The following is a 25,658-nucleotide window of genomic DNA, read 5'->3' as shown; positions in this document are numbered from 1 at the left end:
TTACTAATTACTTTGTATTAAAACCTAGTTTGGGTTCTTGTCGCTTTTATTATTATGTCAGTAAAATAAGAAGGTGAATAGAGAAATGCCATTGTGATAAAGAGATGAAAGTGTACATTTTTTATTACATTATTTTAAATTTAAAAAATTTGCATTTTTTTTTTATCCGATTAATCAATTAATCGAAAAAATAATCGTCCAACTAATCGATTATTAAAATAATCGTTAGTTGCAGCCCTAAACGAATATAACATGAAATCTGTGGCAAAGAGTAGCAGAACTAGAATGTCAACTTACAGACTGAATGTGATCTCCCTGTTTCCTAACCCACCTTTACAAAAGCATCTAGCACCAAAAAGCAACAGTAACTCAACAAAATGGCAAGAATAACAACCGGGAAAATATTAATCCCAATTATGTTAATCGGAAGTTGCAATGGCAGATCCTACAGTCATAAGATGTGTCTCTGATACATTTATATTGCTGTATTTGAATCACTAAATACTCTAACCTATATTTTCTTTACAAAATGCAATATTTGGCAAAAAGTGACTGATTTCCCTTTTCAACAGCATTCCACGCCAATATAATATAAGAAGTACACATTCTTTTCATTTCCAGAGTGATTACAAATGGAATGCTGTGGAAATCAGATAAAAAGTGGGGATAATATGTAATCACACTAATAACGTCTTAGTAACATATTTAGGATCAATTTTAAGATGAACAGAAAAAATACCCTAGTCCTATGTTTAACTAGCAAATCTCTCAGAAGCTTATGTTCCTTGTAGTGTGTCAGCATCTAGTGCATACATTGGCGAAGGATCATGCGGATTTCCATCCTCGGCTCTAAGACTGTGACATAAGCTTCTAATTAGAGTTTAAACCAGCAGGTGATAATTTGTAACAGTCTCCTTCGGTTTAGATTCCTGTTCTGAAAATCTCGTTAAACTCTATTTCTGTTGTCTGGATAACAAATAGTGACAAACATAATATTCATAATTAACTACTGAGATTGTCAGAAAATTATCAGGATCAAATGTCATTCATCTCAGTTGTTAGTTTGAAAATCCAATTTGGATTAAATAAAAAGTTAATTTTCCAGAGTCCGTTATTTAAGGGCAATTATCACACCTTTAAGCATAAGTGAATTGCTTTACTGAAGCAACCTCTGGTTTGTGCCAGGCCTGCACTGGCCATCCTGCACACTGGGCAAATGCTTGGAGGGCCACTGGCCAACAGCACCCCATACTCAACCATTCTGCCACTCCACAAGACAGGCTCCTTGTACCGTATTCGGCCGAATATAGGCCACGCCCCCCCCTTTAGGTCTTTAAAGTAGGGGTGCGGCCTATATTTGGGGTTTTTGCGAAAGGATGCGCAGTTTGTGTCGCCCGACGCCGGGGACATGCAGTTCCGGGCGCCGGACGGGTGTTTTTTTTTCCTTTTCATTTATCCCTGCTGCGGGAAAGCAAGTCTGGGGACAGGGCTGAACGGCCGGACGGCAGACGAACATTCATGGCAGCCGCAAAGTTAAAAACTAAGCGGCTGCCACCGGGACTGGCCGCCGTGCCTCCAAAAACGGTGCGCGCAGTAACTGTGGCTGTGCGTCGGGACTTGATGTCAAATCCCGGCGCACAACACTGAAGCCACGCCCACCGTCTTCCACGCACCGGAAGGACAGGACACAGAACAGGAAGAAGAAGAGGAACAATGAAGAGGAGGAGGAAAAGTGACAGTGCCAGAGGAAAGGTAGGAAAATATTAGTAAGTGTGTGAGAGTGATGGGTGTTATGCTGTAGTTTATGATGAATGTTTGTGAATGAGGGTTTCAGATTGCATGGAAGTGTGGGGGGACAGCATGGCATAGGGAGGCTGTCTAGGCATGATAGGAGTGTGATTGCTGTTATCAATTTTTTATTTTTTTCATCCAATAATTTAATAACAGTGTTAATAGATATATATAGTTGCAATCACACGCCTATCATGCTAAGTCAGCCAGTACCTGCTAGAACCTGGGCATGATAGGATTGTGATTGCTGTTAATTATATGTATATATATGTATATATATATATATATTAATATTGTTGATTTTTTTTTTGTCTAATTTTGGTGTGTTACTTTTAATAAAGTATTTTAATTTTTTTATTTTTTTTTCAGATTTGGCCAAATGAATGCTGAATTTTCAGTCTCGATCCAGAATTTTCATTTCGGTGCATCCCTACTATATACTAAGCCAGTCACTGAAGTGTTAGGCCTACACCACATCAATGTTTGGCTTAGTATATAGTGATAGGGGTTGTACTGCAGTATTGTCAGTGTCTGGCTCAAAGTATAGGCACACATTGACGGTGGTACAGCGTAATCCCTAAGTATATAATGATAACAGTTATGCTGTACCACCATCAATGTGTGCCTCAGTATATAATGATAACAATTTTGCTGTACCCCTGTCAATGTTTGCCTAACCATAGAAACTATGCAGTTTTAAAGTGTGTGTGTGGGGGGGTGCCACATACAGGATCTGCCACAGGTACCAAATACTCTAGGTACGCCCCTGCATCATGCAGCAGTCAGACCCAATGGCCATTCCTCAGCTCTTCGTCCCACATCTTAAAAGGGGTGGGATAAAGAGCTGAGGCACGGCTATTGGGCGGTGCGTGCACGCCGGCCGCTTTAATTTCATTAGGCGCCAGTGGAGTGACTGCTATCAATGTCGCTCGCAGCCACTTTGGTGGCTCGATGGGCCACTTGACTAGACTTGCCCCCCAGGCCTTAGGCTGCCAGCCCTCCCCTGTCTGGGGGTGCATTGGTAAGTCTGGGGGTGGGGGGGTTAGCACTTCTTGGAAGCAGAGTGGTACTTCTAGGGGACATAAAGCATATCTGGGGGGGCAGGTAGCCATTTCTAAGTGGCAGGTGGGCATATCTGGGGGTCAGAGTGGCATATCTGGGGGGTCAGAGTGGCATATCAGGGGTTATAAAGAATATTAGGGGCAGAGTGGCATATTTGTGAACAGATGGGCATATCAGGGGCATTAAAGCATATCTGGGGCACAGAGTGGCATATCAGGGGCAGAGGGGAATATCTATAAGTTATGAATTAAGGGGGGACCTTAAAATGGCTATTGATTTTCTGTTTGTATATAACATATGCCGACTAACTGTATAATAGATACCAAAAATGTTAAATACTGTTTTACCATTCCACTAATTAAAAAAATAAAATTCTTTAAAATAGCACCAAACTTTAAGGGTGCGGCCTATAATCGGGTGCGGCCTATTTTTGAGCCAATACGGTAATTGTTAATGTGTAATTGTGTATATGAAAAGGTATTTGAGTAAGCGAGAGAGTGTGTGTATGTGTGTGTGCAAAAGTACAAGTAGGGATGGGGCCAGGAAGGCTACTTGGCTTTGCTTACCCCTGGGTCTAAATGTGCCAGGCCTCCCATATTAATGAGGCCAGGTTCCACATATATATATATATATATATATATATATATATATATATATATATATATTTACCTACATTAAAGTACCCGGAATATGGGTAGAAGTCATATTTTTGCTTGTGCCCAAAAGTATATATATTTTTTTACTGTTTTGTTTTTAGTATTTATTTTTCTGTGCACACATGTGAATTTTTAGAGGAGCATAATTTTACCTGATCAACTATAGAAGAATGAATATTAAATGCATTCTTTAAACCAAAAAAAATAAAAACAGCAAGCAATCAGAGATGCAATCAATGGGAGCGCTTGCTACACATGTGCATGACCCCTACCTGCAGCGTTTGCTGAGCTAGAGCTCACTGGCAGTAATATATCATATATCCAGGGCCAGACTGGTCTATCTGGATACCAGGAGATTTCCTGGTAGGCAGACATCCCTGGGGCCGGTCTTGAGGCCAGCCACCTAATTATATCTTGGTGCAGCAAATTACCTTCAGAAGTCAGGATTGAAGGAATGATGGATGGTGCTAAATACAGGGAAATTCTTGAGGGAAACCTGTTTCAGTCTGCCAGAGATTGGGATGGACGTTTACCTTCCAGCAGAACAATGACCTTAAGTATACTGCTAAAGCAACATTTGAGTGGTTTAAAGGGAAACATTTAAATGTCATGAGACTAGTGAAATCTTAGAATTTTATTAAGGACACGGAAGCTCCTATTATAGTGCAAGTTCAAAGCTGATCAACCAAACGTTCAGAAAAATGGCGGACCGGGCAGAGATAGAATTCCCGAAATGTGGAATCGGAAGACCAGTCAGCCACTTTCAGAATATCCTCCATACGTCAACCAATCGCCACAGCCTTGGATGCCGAAGCACTCCTAACAGAGTGTGGTATTAGGTATTAGTGTATTTATATCTTTAGCTGCTCATGGATCATTTTGCCGATCAGGCTGCTCCTGCTGGGGCTGCAGGCTCCTCTATTAGGGATCATAGTGAGGATTCCCATCCTCTATCCTCACAGGATTTTCAGTCCTTACTGGATGCTACCATGTCCCACTCCATTATTAAAGCACTGTCTTCTGCTATGGGTGTTATGTCTCACTCTATTCACTCTATTCTCACACTCACACATCTATTCAGCAGACTTTGCTCCAAGCACCTATTGCCTCAGCTCCTACATCAGATAGTTGATGTTTATGTTTTAATTAAGGTAGAGACAGCTGAATATGGTGATGTTGCTATCAGGCTTCTCTTTCTAGCTGCATAATTACATAGATATATGCATATCTTGTATCTATAAAATCAGTAACCAAAGATCGCTCTGGTGTTTTGCATATTTGCTTTCTAAACACAGTTGACCTATGTCATCCCAGCTCATATTTTCTGCTGGCGATTGCACTAATTACAGCAATCACTGTGACAAATAACTAGATTACCTCCATGCTTGCATGCTTCATCTCCAGCTATACATTTGTGATTTATTTTGGTATTTCAGTTGTTTTGTCATTTTTCTAAATGTTAAAAAATAGAAATATGAAAACCAAACTTTTCTTCACAATAATCACAATGAAACAAATGAATGAGTATGCGTGACTGAGGGAATGAATGGGTATCTGTGAATGAATGAGTATCTGTGAATAAATGAATGAATGAATGAATGTTTGTGAATGAGTAAATTAATAAATATGTGTGTAAGAGAGGGGGCATGACACTGGGAGGTTGTTTGAGGCTAGGATGCCACAGGCAAGCTTTTTGGGGTCAAAGATAGCAAGTCCTATGCTTCCAATCTGGGTGCCAGGGCTGACATGATACTAAGGGGGGGCAATATGCAGGGGTGTGGAGGCATTAGCTCACAAGAAGGTGCTTGCTGAGGGCATCACATAAATCAATACTAAAGGAGGGGCTGGGTGGTGGGATAAATATGCAATGTGGGGCTGGCTGTTCATTCACAACAGTGATGTTCTTTCACAACACTTATAATACCATTCAGGAAGAAACTTGCAAAGGGGATATATAACAATGGATTTTAAATGTTTTTTTTCCTCTCTCGCTTCCTTCTGTTTCTCTCAAAAATATACATAATTCAATAAAGTTTTACACTGCACATACTTAAAATGCAAATCTTTATTTGCACAGACTCACCTAAACTCTATTACATTTTGTTAATATGAGAACTGACAGTGACAGTACAGGAGAACTTAGGGAACTATTCCGGAAGGGTGGTGGTGTATATCAGGTTTTCGCTCCCACTGGGTTTTCATGAACTAGAGGGATAACTACAAAATGGAGCAACATAGACGAAGAAAAGTGGGGGAATGTGGTAACTTGTCTTACTGATATACATAAACAAAGCAAATAGGTTTAGGTGGGCGTCCACTGTAAACAGGATGTGATGTCAAATGAAGATTAATGTTGATAAATGTAAAATAATGCACTTGCACTCTACAGATTTCTAATCAGATGTAACCTAGAGTATTGTGTACAGTTTTGGAGATGCCATAACCAGAAGCAAGGCAGGGCCGGCCCGACAATGGAGCCGAGTGGGGCAACCGCTCTAGGCTGCACTTTTGCCCTTTTTTTTTATTTTTTATTTTTTTTTAAAGCGAAAGAGAGAGAAAGGGGCGCCGAGTGGTTTTCATTTACCAAGCTGTCAGTACCCGCTCGGCACCCCTCTCTCATCTGCGGCGAGTCTCTCTGTTCGGTCTCGGTGCCGGCTTGTAATGCTGAGTGCCGGAAGATTACCTCATTTCCGGCGCTCAGCATTACAAGCTGGCACCGAGACCAAACAGGGAGACCTGCCGCAGGACTGCTGAAAGGTAAGTACAAGGGGGAGGGGGGTAAGGGTAGGTAATAGGGAGGGAGGGAGGGAGGGAGAGGAAGGGTAGATAATGGGGGGGGGCGGCAGGGACGGAGGGAGAGGAAGGGTAGATAAGGGGCGGGGGCATTTTGCCTTGGGCCGGCCCTGACCAGAAGGATATTTACATTTTGAAAGGAGTTATGTATTTAGGTTGGAAGGGAGAAGCAAAAGATGTGACATTTAAATAGATACTGGGATTTAACAAGGTACAGTAGGGATGTTTATTTTAAAGAAGGATAAATGATAAAACAAGAGGTCAGAGCCTAAAGCTAGAGAGTCAAAGGTTTAGGTGTAGGAAGTTTTACTTTACAGAGAGAGTAGTAGGTAAATGAAATAGCCTCCTACCAGATGTGGTAGAAACTAATACAGTAAGGGCATTTAAATATGGATCTAAGCAAGGTAAAAATCAGGACAAATGGAAAGACTATGGTCAAATGGTTCTTATCTGCCATCAAATTCTATGTTTCTATGTTGTTTGCCCAGTTTACCTATCATATTGAAAATCTATCCTTCACTGTTGTCCAACTAATGGAGGGATTTTTTTTTCTGTCTATTTTGTTACTAAATTAAATTGTCTGGTCCCTAATATCTGATTTTATATTGCGTTTTGCATAAAACTGCTCTAGTTCCTAAACAATGCAGTCCTAATACCCTAAAATAACTCAAATTGGATATCATGGAAATGCAAAACCGTTATAGGCAATAGTAAATAATACCTTTAATTTTGATGAGGTCAATGAACTTAGTTCATTGTAGAAACATACATTCTATGCATTTTATTAGCAAATTTGTTAGGAAAATAGGGCATTTTTTACACTTAACTAATTAGCATGATGGCTGTGTATGAACATCAGAGGAGAACAGGGAATTTGGGGTGTGTATGGTCTTACTATGTTGTTTGTCCTATCAGTGCCTGAATTTCAGGGTTTTTTTTCCCTGAAATACCAGTTTCCACACATTATCAGCATTTTTATCAGCAGCACTGTAAGAATATTTTTTTGAACATTGGGTTTGTGCCCACTTTCCCCACGCCTCCCATGCTTCCTGTTACTGCAGCACAGTGCTGACTTATATGTGTGCGCAGGCAGGCTGGTGACTTGAAGATGAGACACAAATATGATGATGATAAATGATGCCAGTATTTGTTCACAATTATAATTGTCAATGATTCTTATATTTCTAACAACTTATATATATGTTAACTCTACACTTGACAACTTCAATTGGACAGCTGGAGATCAGAAGTTCCAAGGTATGGGGTGAGAGTGGGCCAAAACCACAGAGCCAGAGAAATAGGAAAGTGACCTAAAGACAGGGCCAGTCATGGACCAAGTGGCACCCCAGGCAAGAATATTCTCTTGCGCCTTCTATTCTTTTACATAGATGGCAATATTTTAAAAGTCTAACGGGTTTGAGCAGTAAATAAACTATACAGAATGAGGTGTAGGCCAATTGTTTCTCATGCATGAGGAGCTGAGCCAGCTACACATAATTGCACTGGGCTCCTACTTGGATGACCTCCCTGGCTTGTAAACCCAAGCACTATATGCAAACACGTACTCAACGTACTCTGTACTGACACCCCACACACGCACTGTACACTAGATTGTACTCCCCTGGTTAAGCGCTCCCCTGGTTAAGGGCACAGGCTACTGCCTGGACCACCTGGTACTGAGATCAGCCCTGCATAGAAACCTGGGGATCCTGGACTTCATGTGGGACTCTGGGTCAGACAATAGTTTTGCTTTTTGAATTCATGTATTTTTGTGGCCTTGGGGTGTTAAATTACAGTAGTAGTAGCAAAGAAGGCCCTATACACAGAACAGCACCTATGCTATAAATTATGGATACTTAGCTATTAGGACATTAGGTTATGTTTGCAGGTATCACCAAAATATCTAGTTGTTGCTGAAGCAAATAAAATACATATTCCTTTAAGTGATTTAGTTTATTAAGTAGTTTATTAAATCATTATCCTGTGAATGTCAGTTGTGGGATTTACTGTGATAAACGCTAGTAATGACGATTCATCTGTGATAATACCTGAACTTTCTCCATCTCTACTCTTGTCTATCCTGCCCTGTGTCTTATCTGATCTGTTGGTACCTCTACTTCTCTGCACTCCCTGAAATAAAGAAAAAGTCACAACCGCATCATGCTATCTATTCAAATATTTTTTGTTGTAGCTGTTTATTTCTGTTAGAGGTACTGAAGATCATAAAAGTGCTAGGTTTTGGAAGTGGTCAAAATTTTCCACCCTATTCTAGGCAAAATACTCTCATTCTTTTGAATATATCTCTGATGCAGATTTTGAATGCATGGAGAACCCTGTGCCCAACAAATGCCATAGACTCATGTGCGATACAGTGAGCATACTTTGCAAGCTATAGATTCAAGCATTTAAAATATACAACCACTTTAAAATTCCTTCATTAATTGTACGTTTCTTTTCTTCCCTTAGGCTGAAATACAAACAATTTGCTTCATGTCTCCTGTAAAGCATAAAAGCAGTCATCTAGCCTTAAAAGCTTTTTTTGCAGTAAAAAGTATGTTCTTTTCAAAAGGTCCCCCTATGTTTCCGCTAATAATAATGAATCACATTGGGCATTAGCTTCATAATGATAGTGAGACTGCAACATGTAATTTTCATCTTACCCTATAAATGTAGATAATTTTACTTCCTTTGTAGTGCCCACACTATTTCAATGTCAAACAGCATTTTTTTTCCTTCCTTGTGAAATTTCAAAAATGTTACTGGGTTGTCAAAAATCTTGCCAGCAGGGTTATTCGGATCAAATTCAGATCAAAGCAAATTTTTGTTCGGTTGGATCTCCATATTTATGTTATGGTTTTATTGTAAATACAAATATAAGTATTAATAACAGTAAAATAGTCAGATTAAATAGATTTAGTTTAAAAGCTACATGAGGTAGGATTCCGTAACTTTAAAGCAGATTCTTTTAAGAACTGTTCACAGGAATTACCTTCTCTTAAATTGGAAATTATAATGTTACCTAAAGAGCATTGGAATACAGAGTATTTCATGGCCAACACAATGACTGCATGGTTCCCAGCTCCTGTGGCTGCTAAACAGGCCCAAATCATCACCCTCCACCGCCTTATGGCCAAATTCTCCACTTCGGTCTCATCTGTCTGAAGGACATTGTTCCAGAAATCTTGTAGTTTGTTCAGATACAATGTAGGGAGGACGAAACACGTTAGAGTAGAGGTTGAAGTATGCTTCACCACGGAACAAAATATGTGCTACCTGTCACGCACAGCATAGAATAGGACCTGTAATCAGGTAGAACAGCGTGTGCAAGTCCAAAAGACAGATCACAAAAGTCCAGCACAGAATAGCCAATGAGCAAGCCGAGGTCAGGAAGCCGGAAGTCAGAATCGTTGCAGGGTAAGCCGAGGTCAGGAAGCCAGAAGTCAGAGTCGTCGTGAGGGAAGCCAGAGTCGAACGCCAGGAACACAGGTACAGGAACAAGCCAAGTCGGTAACAGGAAATCACACGGAAACGCTAACTGAGGAGACACTATACAAGATAGGTACGACCATCAGAAGGCAAAGCTGGAAGGTCTTTGAGGCTCTTAAATAGGCAGAGGAAGTCCAGGTGCTAATTAGCGTTTTCCCACCAAATTTCAAACTGCCGTTACGTCACTTCCGGTCCGCGGCCATCTTGGGATTGGCGAGGTCTCAAGTTCCTAAAAGGACCGGTAGTACCGGCTGGCGCCACTAGGTGGCGTGCAGAAGAACGCGTACACGCGGCAGGTCCGGAACAGCCTCCAGTAGGCGGCGGCTGCCGTGTGGAGTTGCGGGGTCTTCCCTGTCCTCGCGGCGGCAGCAGCTGTCTTGCGGAGGCGGGAGGTCTTCCTCTCCTCCGCGGCGGTTGCGGCTGCTGTGGCAGGGCAGGGGGTCTCCCCCTTCTCCGCGGTGGCGGATGCGGCTGTTGCGGCCAGGTGGGAGGTCTCCCCCTTCTCCGTGGCGGTAGAGGTTGCTGCGGCAAGGCGGGGGGTCTCCCCCTACTCCGTGGCGGCTGACGATCCGCGGACCCGGAGGAACCGGCAGCCAGGTATGTTACAGTACCCTCCCTCGAAGGGGCGACCACCGGGCGACCCCTGGCAAGACCCACACGTCTCCTGGCGAGGAAGATACGTACCAGACGGGGAGCGTTGAGACGAGCAGCGGGAACCAAGGAACGACTCTCCGGACCAAGTCCTCTCCAGTGAATCAAATACTGCAGGCTCCCTTGTTGTCTGCGAGTAGCCAGAATCATTTGAGGACAACGCCGAAGGGAATCTGCGACAGAGGTACCCGCCGGTGGTGGTCTTATGGTAGTAAAGCGGTTGCACACCAGAGGTTTCAGAAGAGAGACGTGGAAAACTCGAGGAATCGGAGGGTTCGGGGTAACAGAAGTTCATAGGCTACCGGATTGACCCGGCGAATGATAGAGAAGGGCCCAATGAACCGTGGAGCCAACTTCATAGATGGTACCCTTAGCTTGAGGTATCTGGTGGACAACCAAACCCTTTCTCCTGGCAGGTAAGCAGGGGCGTGCGAACGTCTCTTGTTAGCCTGACGTTCTTGTCGCCTGCCCGCCAGTCATAGTGCCTCCTGCACTGATGACCAAGTAGCCCAGATGGCAACCAGCCTTTCTTGTAAGGCCGGAACCATAGAAACGGGGAATGCCCCAGGAAAAGGCTGAGGATGTAGACCGTAAAGGCAGTAGAAGGAGGATACCCCAGTAGACTCCTGCACGGAGTTGTTACGGGCAAACTCAGCAAAGGGTAGTAGGTCAACCCAGTTGTCCTGGTGGTTGTTAATGAACTGGCGTAGATACTGCTCCAGATGCTGATTGGCCCTTTCAGCTGCCCCGTTAGATTGGGGATGGTACGCGGACGAGAAGGCCAGAGTAATGCCCAAGGCTTTGGTGAATTTGCGCCAGAAGCGTGCTAGGAACTGTGAGCCTCGGTCGGACACGATCTCGGTTGGTAGTCCGTGGAGCCGGACGATCTCGCGTATGAAGACATCAGCCAACGTAGCAGCAGAAGGTAGTTTCTTCAATGGAATCATGTGAGCCATCTTGGAAAAACGATCCACCACCATGAGTATGACTGTATGCCCTCTGGAGTTGGGTAAGTCAACGATGAAATCCATGGCTAAGTGTGTCCATGGTGCTGAAGGAAGCGGCAGAGGGTGGAGCATCCCGGCGGGCGGTCTCCTGGAGGATTTGTTGGCCGCGCACTTAGTACAGGATCTAACAAATGAAAGAACGTCCTTGGCCCAACCTGGCCACCAAAAAGTTCTGGAAACAAGATCCCTAGTGCTTGTAACCCCCGGGTGTCCTGCCGTTCTGGAACCATGGGATAAACGGAGAACTCGAGGCCTGAAACGGACCGGAAACAAACAGCTTGCCAGTAGGTAGAGACCCCGGAGCTTGTGACTGCAACCTGGCAATATGATCCACGAGAGGAGTACGACAGGTAAGGTGGGTTGCAGCTAAGACTTTAGTTGCCGGCAGAATATTCTTGGGTTCGTGGTACTCCTCCTCAGGAAAGGTGTGCATTCTTGAGAGAGCGTCGGCTTTGGCATTCTTGGACCCCGGACAGTAAGTCAATACGAAGGGAAACCGGGACAGGAACAAGGACCACCTGGCTTGTCGGGGATTCAGACATCGCGATCGGCGGCCATACAATCGTGTCGGCCCCCTTCTTCGTGAGAGCCATTAGAGGAGCCGCGATCTTAGAATAGTCTCTGATAAAACGTCTGTAGTAGTTGGCGAACCCCAAAAAGCGTTGTAGTGGTTTCAGGCCCACCGGTTGCGGCCAGTCTTTAATAGCACGTACTTTCGCAGGGTCCATCTCAAACCCCTTTGGGGTGATGATGTAACCTAAGAATAACACCTTGCGAACCTCAAACGCGCACTTCTCCAGTTTGGCGTAGAGCCCGTGTTGCCGTAATCGGTTTAACACCTGAGCGACTTGTGTGCGATGGGTGGAGAGGTCAGAGGAGTAGATCAAGATGTCATCCAGGTATACTACGACGAACTGTTGAAGAAAATCCCTGAGGCAATCGTTAATGAACTCCTGGAAGACGGCTGGGGCATTGCATAGCCCGAACGGCATAACCGTATATTCGTAATGTCCTGATCGTGTATTAAATGCAGTCTTCCATTCATCGTTCGTGCGAATTCGAACCAGATTGTACGCACCCCGAAGGTCCAGCTTAGTATAGACTGTGGCTCTGCGCAATCTGTCAAATAGCTCGGAAATCAATGGAATGGGGTATGTGTTGCGTCTGGTGATCCTGTTCAATCCTCTGTAATCGATGCAAGGGCGAAGCTCCCCATCCTTCTTCTTTACAAAAAAAAATCCCGCTCCAGCGGGTGACGTGGAACGGCGAATAAATCCCAGACGAAGATTCTCCTCAATATACGACTCCATAGCTTTAGTCTCTGGGACCGAAAGTGGGTAGGTCCGACCCCTGGGTGGCATGGTACCAGGGTGTAGGTCAATGGGACAGTCGTACGGACGGTGTGGAGGTAGTTTCTCCGCCTCCTTCTTGTTGAACACATCCGCGAAACAACGATACTGCTCTGGCAGCAGTGAGGTTCCGACGGAGCTCAGCGTCACAGGAACAGTCTTTACAGGTGAGAGACAGTGATCCAAGCACGCGCTGCTCCAAGCCGTAATTTGGTTCGTAAACCAATCAATTGTAGGGTTGTGGCTATGCAGCCATGGAAACCCCAAAATGATCGGAACAGAGGGAGAACGGATGACCAACAATTGTATTGATTCGCTGTGAACCACTCCCACAGAGAGGGTAAGTGGCGACGTGTGAAGAGTGATGTGCTCCTGAAGGAGAGGTCTCCCGTCGATAGCCTCCACAGATAACGGGTTGGGTAAGGAAAGGGTGGGGACCAGAAACCGGTTACAGAATTCAGAGTCAATAAAGTTGCCAGCGGCGCCGGAATCCAGAAAGGCCACAGTATCCACGGAACCCCTAGACCAGACGATTCGGACCGGAACTGTCATACGGGTGATCTTGGTTTCAGGGGATGGTCTAATGACACCTATAGTAGGTCCCCTCAGCCTACCTAGGTGCGAGCGTTTCCGGGCCTCTTGGAACAGTTCCTGAGGAAATGCCCCGCCAGACCACAATACAGGCATAATCCTTCCCTTCTCCTCCTGTTCTTCTCCTGTTCAGTGAGTCTAGCCGCCCCCAGCTGCATGGGTTCTTCCGCGGAATCTGGGACGGTGGATGAGGACGGAACTTGAGGAAAATGACGTATGGTGTCCCTCACTCCTCTCTCCTGTCGTCTCAGTCTCTCACGTTGGGTTTGTCTCTCACGAAGACGCAAATCCACCTGGGAGACGTACTGTATTACAGCATCCAGATCCGTGGGAAGGTCTCTAGCTGCAATCTCATCCTTGAGAGATTCAGATAGTCCATTGAGGAATGCGGCGACTAGTGCCTCGTTGGTCCAGTTGACCTCTGCCATCAGGGTACGGCATTCAATAGAATACTCCTGGAGAGAACGAGAACCTTGGCGGGTGGAGAACAGTGATGCGGATGCCGTGCTCCTCCTTCCAGGAACGTCAAACACAGAACGAATTCCGAGTACAACCGAACCGGAGGAGCATTTCTCTCCCATAGTGGAGAGGCCCAAGCCAGTGCCTTATCAGTGAGCAACGAAATTACATAGCCCACCTTAGCCCGTTCAGTGGGGAAGGCGTAAGGAGAAAGTTCAAAATGGATCTCACACTGATTCAGGAAACCCCTGCATGCTGCAGGCTCGCCACCATAACGCTGGGGAGGAGGTAGATGAGCTAGAACCGGATGAGTAGGTGCAGGCGGAGGTGGGTGAACCGCAATAGCTTGAGGACGTTGTAGCACTGGATCGGTGCGTTGCAGTAACGTCTGGAGAGCTTGGGCAAACTGATCCAGACGGTGATCCATTCCATCCAAACGATCCTCATAGGACCCCTGTTGTCCTACCGATGCAGGTCTCATGTTGGCCTTCTGATTCTGTCACGCACAGCGTAGAATAGGACCTGTAATCAGGTAGAACAGCGTGTGCAAGTCCAAAAGACAGATCACAAAAGTCCACCACAGAATAGCCAATGAGCAAGCCGAGGTCAGGAAGCCGAAAGTCAGGATCGTTGCAGGGTAAGCCGAGGTCAGGAAGCCAGAAGTCAGAGTCGTCGTGAGGGAAGCCAGAATCAAACGCCAGGAACACAGGTACAGGAACAAGCCGAGTCGGTAACAGGAAATCACACGGAAGCGCTAAATGAGGAGACACTATACAAGATAGGTACGACCATCAGAAGGCAAAGCTGGAAGGTCTTTGAGGCTCTTAAATAGGCAGAGGAAGTCCAGGTGCTAATTAGCGTTTTCCCGCCAAATTTCAAACTGCCGTTACGTCACTTCCGGTCTGCGGCCATCTTGGGATTGGCGAGGTCTCAAGTTCCTAAAAGGACCGGTAGTACCAGCTGGCGCCACTAGGTGGCGTGCAGAAGAACTCGTACACGCGGCAGGTCCGGAACAGCCTCCAGTAGGCGGCGGCTGCCGTGTGGAGTTGCGGGGCCTTCCCTGTCCTCGCGGCGGCAGCAGCTGTCTTGCGGAGGCGGGAGGTCTTCCTCTCCGCGGCGGCTGCTGCGGCTATTGCGGCAAGGTGGGAGGTCTCCCCCTTCTCCGTGGCGATAGAGGTTGCTGCGGCAAGGCGGGGGGTCTCCCCCTACTCCGTGGCGGCTGACGATCTGCGGACCCGGAGGAACCAGCAGCCAGGTATGTTACACTACCGTGTCATTGCATTTTAAATGGATTCATTTATCTTTTGAGATCTCTACTCCATTTTGTTAAGGCTAGGAGAACTATTTGTGTATATTTGAGTTTAAAAATTTCAAAGAAGTCTTTTACCAATAATAATTACTCTTTATTTTATTTTAATTTGTTAAGAGACCCTTAACTCTTAAATAGTTAAATATTTCTTTGTTTAATCCAAATTCAGTTTGTAGTTGAATTTAAATATATTTCTATGGTAGAGGTCTCATATTTGTAATACTACCTCTATACATATTTTCAGATTGAGACTTTCTATGAATAGTGTAATTAGATCTATTTTTGCGGTAATAAATGTATTGTGAAGACCTAGATGTTTTTCAGATGGTCAGATCTCCAGCAATAAGGTTGTGTTTTCAAAAACAAATTGTACCATATTACCTGATTTTGGGGTTACTTTTGCTCACTGTCCCATTTCCACTAAGGATTGGTGCTTGCTGATTAGCACAGATCAATCACTAGCCTGGTTTCGTGGAACGCCATTGACGTCCTGAAACAGGCAAATGTCACAAAAAGAAAGAATCTGTTTCTCATCCTGGCATGTCCTTCCTGTGGCAGCCCTATGTTTAAGAACCTTTAGTTAAAAAATAAAAAAAAACCCATACCAGGGTTTTGATCTCATTGACGGGCAGGGTATGTACATGTTGTAACCCGAGGTTTTGCGGCTGTAGAGGTAATAACATCTTTGGGAAATGGAGATTTTTTTGTGCCTTATGGTTGATTCCATGATTGTCATGCACCTAACTTTATTTTCGGTCACCCAGATTATTGTTTGCACTGTATGTGATACTGGAATTGTGCATTGCTTGTATCTGTATATGCTTATTTTGTCAACATGTCTATATACGACTTTGTCCTTATGTTATATGCTTTGTCTTCTCCGTGTAATAAAGAAGTTTAAAATAAATAAATAAATAAATAAAAAACCAGGAGCCCAATAGTTCTCTAAATTTATGGTGAATAATTAATAACTAAGACACTCATTCCATGTGTTTTTTTGACATACAAATTCATCATAGTAAACATTTAGATAAATATGTTGCATTGGTCAAGTCAATCCTCTCTATTTTCTGATGGGGCCCAATAGATAAGAAGGAGCTTTAAGCAGATGCTTAATTAGCTTATATGACATTGTTGAAAATTCCCTTTGGTTTTAAACAGCAACATCAATCGCATCTAGTATAAGGTTAGCACCCTCTTAACATCATCTTACTAGTGCAGATGGCTATTAAATTTTTATATTTTAATAAGAATATTAAATGCATTTTAAGCATGTGGTGGTACTTTGACATTTTCTTAAATCATTTATAGAATTCAATATAATTTTTAATCTTTCCACTTTCTGAAGTATTTGGAGGAATGTGAATCTTTTATGTATTCTTTGAAAATATTATTTGAAATCATATTATTAAACATATGTAACGTTCACCCTTCGCTGACTGGACTTGTTTAAACTTTGAGTTGCTCATTCCTGTTTCCAGCCACTAGTGGCAGCCCTTGCCACTCAGAACCACTCAGACTGATTATCAGGTCCAGCTGCAGTTGAGTACCTGATCAAGACGGCCTTTATAAACCTGCCCAGCCCTGCAGTCTGGGCCTTGACATTGACGTTTGAGGACTACCTGTTTGGTTCCTGCTTTGGTTCCTGCTTTGGTTCCTGCTTTGGTTCCTGCTTTGGTTCCTGCTTTGGTTCCTGCTTTGGTTTCTGCTTTGGTTTCTGCTTTGGTTCCTGATCTGTTCCTGAGTTGTGGCCAGCGCCCCACTAAGTGGACTCCCAAGTCGAGTGCCCTGCAAGTGGGCAACCTGCCGTGTGCCCTGCAAGTGGGCTTCCTGCCGTGTACCCTGCAAGTGGGCTTCCTGCTGTGTGCCCTGCAAGTGGGCTTCCTGCCGTGTGTGCCCCAACCAGAGGGCTTCCTGCCGTGTGTGCCCCAACCAGAGGGCTTCCTGCCGTGTGTGCCCCAACCAGAGGGCTTCCTGCCGTGTGTGCCCCAACCAGAGGGCCTCCTGCTGTGTGTGCCCCAACCAGAGGGCTTCCTGTCGTGTGTGCCCCAACCAGAGGGCTTCCTGCCAAGTGACTTTCCTTGTTTATATTGTTGTACCATCATATGCAATACAACTCTTAATCCTGATCTTCTGTCTGTGGTTTATTTCCTGCACCTGTCTGTAACAACCCCAGGCCATCATGCATTGTTGGGTACAGACAGAGCCCCTCGTATCCCCTGCACCTGGGCTCCTATCAGACCTGCTCCCCCGGTTCGTGACAACATATCTCCAAAATTAATATTTTGTGAAGTGATAGATATATTTTAGCTAAAACAAATGCAATGTAGTGGAAGTTAGGATTTGTACCTTCCCACTGGCTGGACATTTACACTCAGTGGCCACTTTATTAGGTATACCTTGATAGTACCAGATTTGACCCCCTTTTGCCTTTAGAACTGCCTTCATTCTTCATGGCATACTTTCTACAAGGTGCTGGAAACATTCCTCAGAGATTTTGGTCAATATGGACATGATGGCGTCACGCAGTTGCTGCCGATTTGTCGGCTGCACATCCATGATGCGAATCTCCCATTCCACCACATCCCAAAGGTGCTCTATTGGATTAACATCTGGTGACTGTGGAGGCCACTGGAGTGCAGTGAACTCATTGTTATGTTCCAGAAACCAGAAGCCTGAACCGTTGATACAAGGCAGGATAGATCCATGCTTTCATGTTGTTTACACCAAATTCAGACCCTGCCATCTGTCATAGCTGGAATCAAGACTCATCAGACTAGGCAATGTTCTTCCAGTTTTCCATTGTCCAGTTTTGGTGAGCCTGTGCGAATTATAGCCTTAGTTTCCTGTTCTGTTCTTGACAGGAGTGGCACCCGGTGTGGTCTTCTGCTGGTGTAGCCCATCTGCTTCAAGGTTCGACGTGTTGCACGTTCTGAGATGGTATTCTGCATACCTTGGTTGTAACGAGTGGTTATTTGAGTTGCTGTTGCCTTTCTGTCATCTCGAACCAGTCTGCCCATTCTCCTCTCATCTCTGACATCAACAAGGCATTTTCGTCCGCACAACTGCCGCTCACTGGATATTTTGTCTTTTTCGGACCATTCTCTGTTAACCCTAGAGATAGTTGTGTGTGAAAATCCCCGTAGATCAGCAGTTTCTGAAATACTCAGACCATCCTGTCTGGCACCAACAACCATGCCGCATTTAAAGTCATTTAAATCCCCTTTCTTCCCCGTTCTAATGCTCGGTTTGAACAGCAAGTTGTTTTGACCACATCTACATGCCTAAATGCATTAAGTTGATGCCATGTGATTGGCTGAGTAACTATGTGTGTTAACAAGCAAGTGAACTGGTGTACCTAATAAAATGGCCAATGAGTGTATACTCATATTTGGAGAAATTTTGCCATATCTCCATACACTGAAGTGACCCATTTTGTGTGGAATGGTCCTAATTTTGAGGCACTGTCCCACAGGACTGCCCAACTGTCCTTTTGTGGGCAGTAGGGATATCTCAAATTTCAATTGTAGCTCAATCATGCTCACCTTGCAACATGTTGAAGTAGAGTGCCATAATATGATGCCATATCTCAGCATTCTGCTTCAATATATCCTAAGATAGCTGGACATGTAAGTTGTCCCTGGGGGCTATGTGTCTGCATGATACTATATCTAAACATTCCGTGTATGGGTTGTCTCGATTAATGGGATGAATGCACTTACCAAGTCCAATTACTTAATTTGCATATACTGTATAACATCTGCTATCATTGGTGCCTAACACCGTGATTGTTGTATACCTATGTAAATCTAGGGAACTGTATTTGAACGTTGTAAAATGGTTGTCATTTTTCTTTACAACTTTTGCATCCCTTTCTTTTCTTTAGGTTTTTTAATTTTCCTAACCCTTCCTCTCTTTTCTTTTTGTTCTTCCCTTCCATCCTTTGCTTCATCTCTTTTTTCCTTCACACATTTTATTTTTCTCTTTCCTTTCCTATATGTCTTTGCTTTCCCTCTTTGTCTCCTTTCCTTCCCTTTTGATTCTCTTCCCTTTTTTCCTTTATCTTCTTACTTTCCTTCTTAATGAGATTTACATTACCACTTAATCTGTATAGCTTGTTCTATATATCTGTGTATTACCTGTATAGGACTGTTCAGATTCCTGCCTAATTGACCCTTAATCTGTCTTTGGTAATTAGAATGGCCGGGAGGTAGAAAAAAAAGAGGAAGGCAACAATATTTGATGAAGTAGCTTATACAGACTATTAGCTTCATAAATCCATACAAAAAAGAATAACAGTTACAATAACAAGCTTTGCCTGCCATGTAAGCTCAGTATGAGATTTAAGAATCTTGCACATGTTTTTGAGACTGATGTAGGTGTATTTAATGTGTTTATCGTATTCACTAGCAAGAAAAAGATACACTCCTTTTACATACAAATTGTTTGAAAGTCTTCCAGTGTATTTCTATTCATATGCCCTTTTGCACTGTAATTTTGTTAGTGCGCTGAAAAATATACTAACGTGCTTCTCTATTGTTCACAGACCAGATGAACCCTTCTATGAAATTTTCCAGATTGATTTTCGAATTGGCAGCGCAAGTGACCCTTCAGGAGTCCAGATAATCACTTGGCAAGTTGAATACCTTGGACAAAGTACATCAGAACTTGGTGTGTCCAAAATATACGTCAATGACAGAGATATTGTGGGTGTGATTCCACTGTCAATGGTGAGGAGAAATTGTTTTCTCTCTGAACAAACATTTTATTGACAGGAGGAAAGAGTACAAATTGTGACAAGTTTAGAAAATGTTACATGCTTCACGTTGGAAAAACATATCTTGTCTACAAAATATAATACATGGACATATCCGTGACATAGGAAGGGTGTTTAAAACTTTGCATCGACATAATACCATTTCCATTATCCAGTTCACCCATCTGCCTTAAGATAATGATAACCTCCATTTTGCGGGTTTATATGTTGCAGCATATTAATGTTGATCAACCACATAAACAACATCAAACAAAATAATAAATATTAAAATCATTAAACAAAAGAAAAAACAAACTAATAGTTTGCAGTCTTCAAAAATTAATTTGTAACTTGACTCGTGTATCCAATTAAGTCCAGAGTAAATTGTTTTATTTCATCAATACTTACATAGTTACATAGTAATTTGCAATGAAAAAGTAATATAGTCCATTAAGTTCAACAATTCCACAAGCCCATATTAGGTGATCCAGAAGAAGGCACCCACTGAAACAGTAATGTGATCTCAAAGGGGAAAATCATTCCTTCTTGACTCCAAGGAAATAAGACTCACTTGGGATCAACATTACCATATCTACTTTTACTCATGATGCATTTCATATCTAGAAAAACATCCAAAAGTTTATATATATATATTATATATATATATATATATATTGGTTGAATATATACATTGATTGAATTGGTCAAAACAACTTTAAATGGCAGTCTATTCCACAATTTAACCTCCCTAACAGTAAAGAAACCTTCTCCATGTTTAAGAAGAAATCTCCTTTTTCTCAAGCTTAAGCGATGCCCACGTCTTGTCTTAGAGAGAGATCACAAAAAAGATCTTTGTATTGACCTTGAACATACTCATTCCCCACATATCCCCACAAATATGTCTTTTCTCCAGAGAAAACAATCCCAATGTTGACAGCCTTTCTTAATAGTTGAAAATTCCTATTCCTTTAATAATTATTTAGTCCTCCCTAGGAGACAGGGACAAGGAAGCGATTGTCAGAGAACTGGGAATTTTGTTAATTCAAAATTAAAATTTGTACGAATTCAAATTCACAAGTCTAATTTCTATCAGGATAAAATTCATATCAGGAAAATGACTTGGGAGTTATCTAAGGAGAAACTGTGCATATTCTCAGAATTTTCAGTTGCTAGCAAATATGTATATACTTGACAAGGACAGCTACAAACTTTCCAGGGTTGGCAACCCAGAACCCTCTCTCCGCAGGGGGTGTGGCTGACACAAAGGGCTAGGCCATGCATAGGGTGCGGCTAGCTCCAGTTAGCCATTAAAGGATTGGAGAGTGGACATAACCAAACCTCTATCTCCTGTGCCGACATTGAAGACTCTAAACCTGGAGTCTGAAGGAAGCAGTACTTCACCCAGCAAATTCTCATGTGTACGGATAAAGTGTCTATGAATGTGCACAGTTCATTTTTTTTATGTCCGACACTATTCTTTACAAATATTGCCAGTTTGGCAATGAATAGTGCCCATTTTTCCCACACTGTCCTCTGATTAATCTATCTATGACAAATGAAGTTTAAATAAATCAAGGTACACTTAGCACAAGAGCTATATGGCTGGTAATTTCTCTTAAATACTTTTAAGAAATGTTGGAGCCTGTCATCAAAGTGAAATGAGTTTATCCATAACTGAGGTGCACTAAGAGAGGTGTTCTTAATGATAGAACATAGTTTGGGTTGTAACTACTGGCACTGGCCAGTGGATATAAGCTCTTAGCTGGGAAAGTAATCAGATAATCACTTAGATCAATAGGACAGCACAAGGTCACAAAATGTTGTAAACGTCAGCACATGTACCTTAGATTTTATTTTGTTGGCAATGGACTGCAAAAGGAATTACTCTTTTAATGGTGTGATATGCTATAGGCAACCTGAATTATAGGTCAATTTAAATAGCTCATTTTGCGTTAAGTGCATCGATGGCATGGTGTTCGTAAGAAAGCTTAACAGTAGTGAGAGAAGACATTTGAAGAGTTTATAAGTAAATGTCAATAACTTATGTTGGAGTAATCGGAGACCAGATGTCAAATTGTCTAACTCATGGTGTGCAGGGTGCATCTGCTAACTCTTTATTGGAAGTCTACTAATGAATGTTTTGTCTGATTGTGAACACAGAGAGCATCCACCAGTGTTATACCATAAAACATGTTGTAGTAGACTTTGAGAATAGGAACAGTCTGTATATGTGTAGACAATTTTAACTTGATAGAAGGGACTGATTATAAGATTATGGAGTTGGGCCTGGAGTCGGTAAAGTTTTTTGTTAACCTTTACAGATGACATTTTTGCCTTCTTCTCAAACAGCAAAAAGAAGGCATGTCTTTTGTGTTTCTTCTTCTTACATACTAAGTAACCATGTGCTCCCATAAAGGAGTCTTTAACTTTAGTTCATAGACCACACTTAGCCAGACATAAACTGGACTTATTTATATGTTGTCCAGTGTTGTCCATCTTTTCATATCTAAAGAAATGTCACCTTTGTGCAATGAAAACATTTGAAGAGATACAAAAAATACAGAAATACAGCAAAAAAGATTTTATTATTTGTTTTCCTGTAGATGAGTTTGGGAAGTCTCATTTAACAAGCATGTAGATGTGACATGATGATTCTGCTGCGTGAGGAATGTGTCATTTCTGATTTTGATAACAGGGAACATTGGCACCCAGGAGGAGCATTACATGGTAATGGTTGGTTTGTGTCAGTAACTTACTTTTAAGTAGCGTTATTTTCTTATGTGTAATGGGCGCAGATTGCATAAAATTGTTTTTGACTATTGTGTTCTTTTCATGTAGTCCCTTTCATTGCATATTCTATCTTTCAACCTGTGGTCATCTTCAATAAAATTTATTTGCAGAAGAAAACCTCTTACTGTCTTAAGGTTGAGACCAGTGTGAGTCCTGTGACTCACTATTCTATGACTGTCATAGAATGTTTGTCTTCTGGAACATTTGTGTCTATATATAATCATGGTCAATTTAATGGCTGTATTGATCTGCAGATGTCCTGCTTGGTAACCCTAAGCTGATTGTACGTGCACATTTGTAAATATAAACACAGAAAATTGCTGATTAGAGGTCATCATTGACTTGAATGGAAGTGAATAGCTGGTCTGTTTATTTTACTGCCCACCCAACCTAAACAATATTTTTAACCCCTTCATGTTAGTATCTCTTACAAAATCATCCATATATGACAGAAGAAAAGCAACCATTTGAATGCAGCAGGGACCTTTCACTACAGATAAGTGGCATAGTGTGCTGCCTAATGACAGCCCTATTTCCCTTCTGTCAGCAGGAACAAGCATTGTTGACTCGGAGATGTCAGACAATGTTACACATACAATGTTTGAACAGACAACTGACATGGTGGAAGTATGGATCCTTGTAAAAGAGACCATGCAGGGTTGCCTGATCACTGGGAGATGAGTGAAAAGAGAAGGGGGAGTCTCTCTTCAAAAAAGTGGGAAAATATAATAAATAATTAAAACCTAAAAAATTGTTTAAAGGGATAGCATTATGACATGATCAAGGGCTAAAAATCTAAAATGTGACGGCAGAAAAAAAACATTTGACCTCTATAGTCTGCCCAGTTTCTGTATACTTTCCTTATTCCCTGGCTTTATCAAATATATAGGAGAGCCTTATGCCTATCCCATGCGTGCTTATACTCCTGTATTAAACTCTACCACTTCTGATGGACTGCTATTCCACACATTCAATACTCTCTCAGTAAAGCTCTCAACATTTTCTGATAGTACTTTTAAACTTTTGCCTTCTTGTTGTGGTTTTTCTACTTTTAAATACACTCACCTACTATCGTGTTGATCGTGTATCATATCCCCCTTTGTCTTTTCTGTCTCGTCTTTCTTCCAAGCTATACGTATCTTTTAACTTTCCTGGTAAGTTTTAACTTGCAATCCATGAACTAGTTTAGTAGCCCTTTCCCGAACTGTCTCCAAAGTATCTATGCGCTGTACACAATACGCCAATTAAGGTCTCATCAGTGCACTGTTCAACAGCATGAACACTTCCCTCTTTCTACTCCCAATACCTCTCCCTATACAACCAGTCAATTCTGCTAGCATTTCCTGCTCCTTTATTACATTTTCTATTTACCTTTAAGTCAGCTGAAATAATTACCCTTAAGTCCCTTTCCTTGGATGTTGAAGATAGGTCTGTATCAAATATTCTGTACTGTGCCATTGGGTTTTTATGCCCTGGGTGCATTATCTTGGACTTAGACATATTAAACCTCAGTTGCCACAGCTCTGACCATTTTCTAGTTTACCTAAATCATTTGCCATTTGTCTTGTCCCTCCAGGAACATCAACCCTTTTGCAAATGTTTGCCTTATCAGCAAAAAAGACATACTTTACCATCAAGACCTTCTGAAATATCACTAATAAAAATATTAAAGAGAATGGGTCCAAGTACAGATCCCTGAGGTATCCCACTCTCCCAAAGCACATTGGACCCTCTTGCATTCAGATGCAATCCATCACGACTATAGAGTTTGTGCCCCAAATCAAAATCAGCCCAGTTCTCTAAAACTTCTGATAAATGGATCTGTAATGCGGTGTATAAGGAGAAATTGTGTTTAATCCCTTTCAGAACCTAAAAAGGGACCCCTTGATGATTTAAAGACCATGAGTCTTTAGAGTATTCAGTACTTTACTATAGAAAATCAGCTTGGTGTGGGGATCTGCCTACAATTGTGACATCCAAATCTACAGATATACAATGTTTTTTGGTATGATGCAAACCAAAATGAGTTATCTCTGCCAGTTTATCTTTGTCTATGTAATACAGGATTCTCTGCTAACTCCATTGATAGGTCCAGATTGTCATCCAAAATGTTCCCTCAGCGGTACAAAGACAATTTTCGAACAAATGAAATGTCTTCTAGCTTTCCCAGTTATTTTGCTTGTCATTGTGTAAATAGAAATTTGCTTTTCTTTGAGAAAGAGATGCTGTGTATAATTATAACATCCCAGATGGGTTTGGATTAGAAAAGTTGATCACAGTATTTCTATGTGAGTTGTTCATCCATTGGCATCCACACTTCCAACATTTCATTCTTTCTCCTTTGTAGATGTAACTGTGTAGTGATGACTTTACTTGGCTGATTTCATTTGACATCTCTTTTTTAACCATATATCTGCTGCAAATATTGAAATTATTGTACCCTGTTTTCTAAATAGCCTTGTGCATTGTAGACATTAGTCATGACAGCAATCTGTATAATTCAAATGTGATTTTGTGGCATTCACTGGAACTCATAGCCTTTCAATTTAGATAAGGGCCTTCACAGCATAAAGGCAAATACACATTTAACTGTTAAAAACAGGTAGCAGTAAATTAATGTAATAGTTGAAATGCATCACTAGGTGCACCTGGTTTGTACAGTTATATCTAAGAAATCATGATTTTCTTCCACTTTCTTCACTGTGTCTAGTGCTGAGAGCATTAAATTTACTTGTCATATGGTTTTGGGAACCTGGCCTGACTAGCCTTAGGACCTCTGTATCCATTAATTAAGATTTTATAGCTAGTTTGGATGCCTGCCCTCACTAAGCATTTTATTTGAAGGTTCTGTTACTATTTCCAGGGCCACGCCGAGGGTTCCCAGCTCCCAGGCTGCAAGGAGCGGATGAGAGAGAGGGGCGCCGTCGCTGTGATAATTTTCTGACAAATTAGGGGCTG

At 42.4% G+C, this 25,658-nt stretch overlaps 1 protein-coding gene across 1 annotated transcript in view; it reads left to right on the top strand.

Moving 5' to 3' along the window:
* The window catches only part of TMEM132D (transmembrane protein 132D), a 322,790-nt gene that overhangs the window by 175,729 nt on the left and 121,403 nt on the right, over positions 1–25,658 (top strand). The window contains exon 5 of the mRNA XM_089491042.1: positions 19,706–19,884. Coding sequence (XP_089347168.1) covers positions 19,706–19,884 — 179 coding nt within the window. The remainder of the gene's footprint in view (positions 1–19,705; positions 19,885–25,658) is intronic.

Source organism: Sceloporus occidentalis, unplaced genomic scaffold (genome assembly GCF_023333645.1).
Source record: "Sceloporus occidentalis isolate IW3139 unplaced genomic scaffold, rSceOcc1.0.p SCAF_48, whole genome shotgun sequence".
In the NCBI taxonomy this organism is placed as follows: Eukaryota; Metazoa; Chordata; class Lepidosauria; order Squamata; family Phrynosomatidae; genus Sceloporus; species Sceloporus occidentalis.
Note: the sequence above shows the minus strand (reverse complement) of the source record. Positions and strands in the feature narration are given on the sequence as shown.